Consider the following 3,633-nt stretch of genomic DNA (forward strand, 5'->3'; position numbering starts at 1 on the left):
ACCGGTTTGTAACATTCTAAACTCAAATGACCCAACTAAAAATTTACTAATATGCGAATTACTATATGAATAGTTTATCCTAATTAAAACTAATGAAATCCAATTCATTAGCATAATTTGGATAGTTTCATTAGCTGTTCTGAAGAGAAAAATCTGGATCCATTCATTTAATGCAATGTTTAATAGGCACGCGACTTGCTTCTTAATTTTTAGCTTAATCAACTATGACATTACCATCATATATTTATAACTATCAATTATGATTAAACTATATGAATATTTTATCTTAATTATTATACGAGTAGTTGTGTCTTCAAAATGTATGCATTATCAATGATTAAAAAATATTCTGAATAAATATTATCTTATAATCACTCCATATTATTAAAAGATTTTTATCTTTCCAAATAAGATAATTTTTTAACGGAAAAAAATTAAACGAGAATAATAAAGAAGATGATTAAATCAACAAAGAGAAAAAATAAAAGAAAATTTCTTATCTACAAAAGTCTAACCAAAATTAAACTAAACCAAGTGCTTCATCCCCTAATTCATTTTTAACCATTAAAATTCTTTTACTATAAATTTATAGTCTCATCCAAAAATCATAAAAAATATAAAATAGGAATAAATAATTATAATTTTTAATATGTTTAAATCAACCACTAAAAAATATGATGAGAATAATAATCAAAGTATAATCTAATAACGTCCAAATATACTGAAACGACCCTACAAACGTAATCAATGACAAAACCTATGGCAAAATAATTTCATGATACAAGGGGGGGAAATCGAATCTATGGGAACACATCATTCTACTTATTTTATTTCTCTTTCATTTTTATATTTTCTTATTGTTTTTGGGCCACTAGTAATCTAATATTCATACACACCATATATGTAGATAGATGGTAAATTAGCTTATTAGCTGAATGGGGTAAGGGGGATGTAGTATAGTAGGCTGCCCCCAACGCCAGGTTGAGAGCAGCTTCCGTGGGAGACCTCCGACAGTCAGAATTTAATTATTTTTCTTTGCATGGCTTGGCTGGCCATAGCCTTGTGCTTCTGGTTTTTCCTTCGAATTAATTATATATTAGTTAATTACATATTAATTAAGAGACATAAAAAGAGTAAGAAAGCTCAATCCAAGAAATAAAATGGAGTGCTATGCAACAAAGTGTGAAGACGCACTGGGCTCTTCGCGTTCAAGGATGAAGACGCATGGTGTTCCATGCGACACACCATAGTCGCTGCGCTCCTAATATGACTCCGAGTTCCACTATAGCAAATAATTCCAAACATATATTATTCATGAATTTCTTTTTCCCATATTATTATCTAAAAAAATTTATCCACAAACATATATGGATTCTTTTCCAATCTTAAACCATGAGTTATTTATAAGATTATTACTTCATGATAGTGAAAAAATATGTCATCCAAAATCATAAAAAAAAGAGAATAAATAACATCTGTATAAACTTATCGTCTAATTGTTGATTGTATTTTAGTTACTTCAGAAGTCGAGTTACATTTGATTGTGTAAAATTTTATGTAGTGATAATATATAAAATGAAATAAGAATATTTGTATTTTGAGTTATACGATCAAATACAAATATTTTAATTTTTAAAGCCATGCAACGTAATCAATGACTATTCAATTAGGGTGACGTTAGAAAGGGGTTGAAATAGGAGTAAACTATAATTTTATCATTATATTAATTTAAATATAAAAATTAAATCATAAATTTATGTTTTCTAAGAAATTAAAATATTTCAACATAAACAACATTCAATTGAAATTTTATATGTTCATTTCAACATACAGATGAATGATGATGCTGATTAAACATGGAGTATTTAGAAAGAGGTGCTTTTTATTTTCAGAATATTGTCAAGGTGAGATTTGCCCTCCATTTTCCTTCCCGCTGTGTACCTCACGTAATCAACGTATTTGATGTTCCTGTACATTCGAGGCCGATGATCATCCACCGCACACTCCATAGGACCTATCTCCAGTTCATCGTATGGAATCGTAATGGTTGCGAGTGAAACTCTTGCTTGGCTCTCATTTGTGATTGCCCTGTGCTCAATGCTTTTGTACGTCCCATTGCTCAGAATCTGCAGAAACAAAACGCAGCAAAGCCTTTAAGGTGAAGTAGATTTAGGCCTTAAGATATCGAAAGAATTGAACTGTGAGTACCTCCACAACATCGCCAACGTTCACCACGATAGCGTTACGAATCGGTTTAACTAGAATCCATTCGTGTTTATGCCGGATTTGGAGGCCGGGAACCTCATCATCTTGCAAGAGTAATGTTATGATATCTGGATCAGAGTGAGGATTAAGACCGAGAACAAGATCAGGCCTTGAGCACGGTGGATAATGGTTCATTCGCATGGCTTGTTTCGTCTTGCCGTAAAACCTTTTCAGACCGTCTTTGTCCATGCCCAAAAGTAATGATTTGTTGGCACATATCTCCTCAGCTACCTTTTGAGCTTCTTTTGAGTACCTTTCTACAGCATCCCTGCCAAAGGGGAGTAAAATCTATTGTGAGGATTGCAATGAAATCACATATGAATCAATCAAACCTGAGGCTTGTTTTCAAGTCTGTGTATGCATAAACAGGCAAAAAGAAGGAATGCATACTTGAAACCTGGTATGGTGTCTGGCCAGTACTTTAGGTTCCTAATCTCAGGTGGGAGTGTAACTAAGAATACTAGGTCACACCAATCAAGTTTCTGCTCCTCCGAGATGACGCAGGATTGCCCGTATCCCTGGAAATCGTTTCCGGCCTGCGCGTACTTGTTCTTTTCTTCTAGTGGAAGTTCAAAGAAAGCTGCAATAGCTGCCTTCATGTTAAGCAGCACCTCTTCAACCACCCCATGGTTTATTATCTGCCACAAAACGGTATATATTTTCATCACAGAAATAGGAGTATACAAAACTGACAAGCTAGATTTACCTGAAAAAAACCCCACTCTTTGCAAGCAAGGTCTAGCTTTCCCGTTTCATCTTCATCTCCTTTAGCTAACAAGGCAAAATCTAGAATTGGAATGTCAAATGCAAACGGTGAGATATCAGGAACCACTGGCCTGTCTCCGGGCAGTTGCAAGTACCTTTCAGGAAGCGATTGAGGATAATTTCTCACCAGCTCTTGGACGCTTGGAACCTGCAGAAATTTACCCCAATCACTTCCTTTATCTTCCATTTGATCTTTTCCTCTTGTTTGCTTCCCCCTTGTACTGAGTTCAAATATATAGAAATTGACATGCTGCTTGTACTGAGTTAAATTTAGAAAAGTTTAGTTGTTGATGGAAAAGCTTTGGCACTTTGCACCGGGTTAGACTTTACCAATTTAATATTGAAATATAAACATCAATTGGATATCCATAGGCCTGCTAAAGATTTATTTTATTTTTTCTCAAATTTTCATGGCATTTAGTTGGACTTCGTATCAATATTGGAAAATGTATAATAAAAGTATAAAAGAGATATTTTATTTAAAACTGATAAAAATTGTTAAAATAATTATATGATCCAATTGTTTAATCAAAATTAAAATTTTAGGAAATTATTTATTTATTAGTAAAAATAAAATAAAAATACATTTTTATTATCTTTTAT

General features: G+C 32.8%; 1 protein-coding gene across 1 annotated transcript; it reads right to left on the reverse strand.

The window, feature by feature from the left end:
* Positions 1-1,828: 1,828 nt before the first annotated feature.
* LOC120162009 (protein SRG1-like) lies at positions 1,829-3,250 on the reverse strand. The gene is made up of 4 exons (XM_039172202.1): positions 2,972-3,250; positions 2,656-2,903; positions 2,209-2,533; positions 1,829-2,126 (listed from the first exon to the last, which is right to left on the reverse strand). The coding sequence occupies exons 1-4, from the start codon at positions 3,215-3,217 to the stop codon at positions 1,866-1,868; spliced, it is 1,080 nt and encodes a 359-aa protein (XP_039028133.1). The 5' UTR covers positions 3,218-3,250; the 3' UTR covers positions 1,829-1,865.
* Positions 3,251-3,633: the final 383 nt, after the last annotated feature.

The sequence above is a fragment of the Hibiscus syriacus genome, unplaced genomic scaffold (assembly GCF_006381635.1).
Source record: "Hibiscus syriacus cultivar Baekdansim isolate YM2019G1 unplaced genomic scaffold, ASM638163v2 tig00111402_pilon, whole genome shotgun sequence".
NCBI classification, from domain to species: domain Eukaryota; kingdom Viridiplantae; phylum Streptophyta; class Magnoliopsida; order Malvales; family Malvaceae; genus Hibiscus; species Hibiscus syriacus.

What these genes read in the sequence shown, in the direction of transcription:
- LOC120162009 (XM_039172202.1), bottom strand. Translation starts at nt 3,217, where the DNA reads ATGGAAGATAAAGGAAGTGATTGGGGTAAATTTCTGCAGGTTCCAAGC. An exon ending in AAGAGTGGGGTTTTTTTCAG is followed by an intron (nt 2,904 to 2,971) that starts GTAAATCTAGCT and finishes GTTTTGTGGCAG; the next exon opens with ATAATAAACCATGGGGTGGT. An exon ending in ACGTTGGCGATGTTGTGGAG is followed by an intron (nt 2,127 to 2,208) that starts GTACTCACAGTT and finishes TTGTTTCTGCAG; the next exon opens with ATTCTGAGCAATGGGACGTA.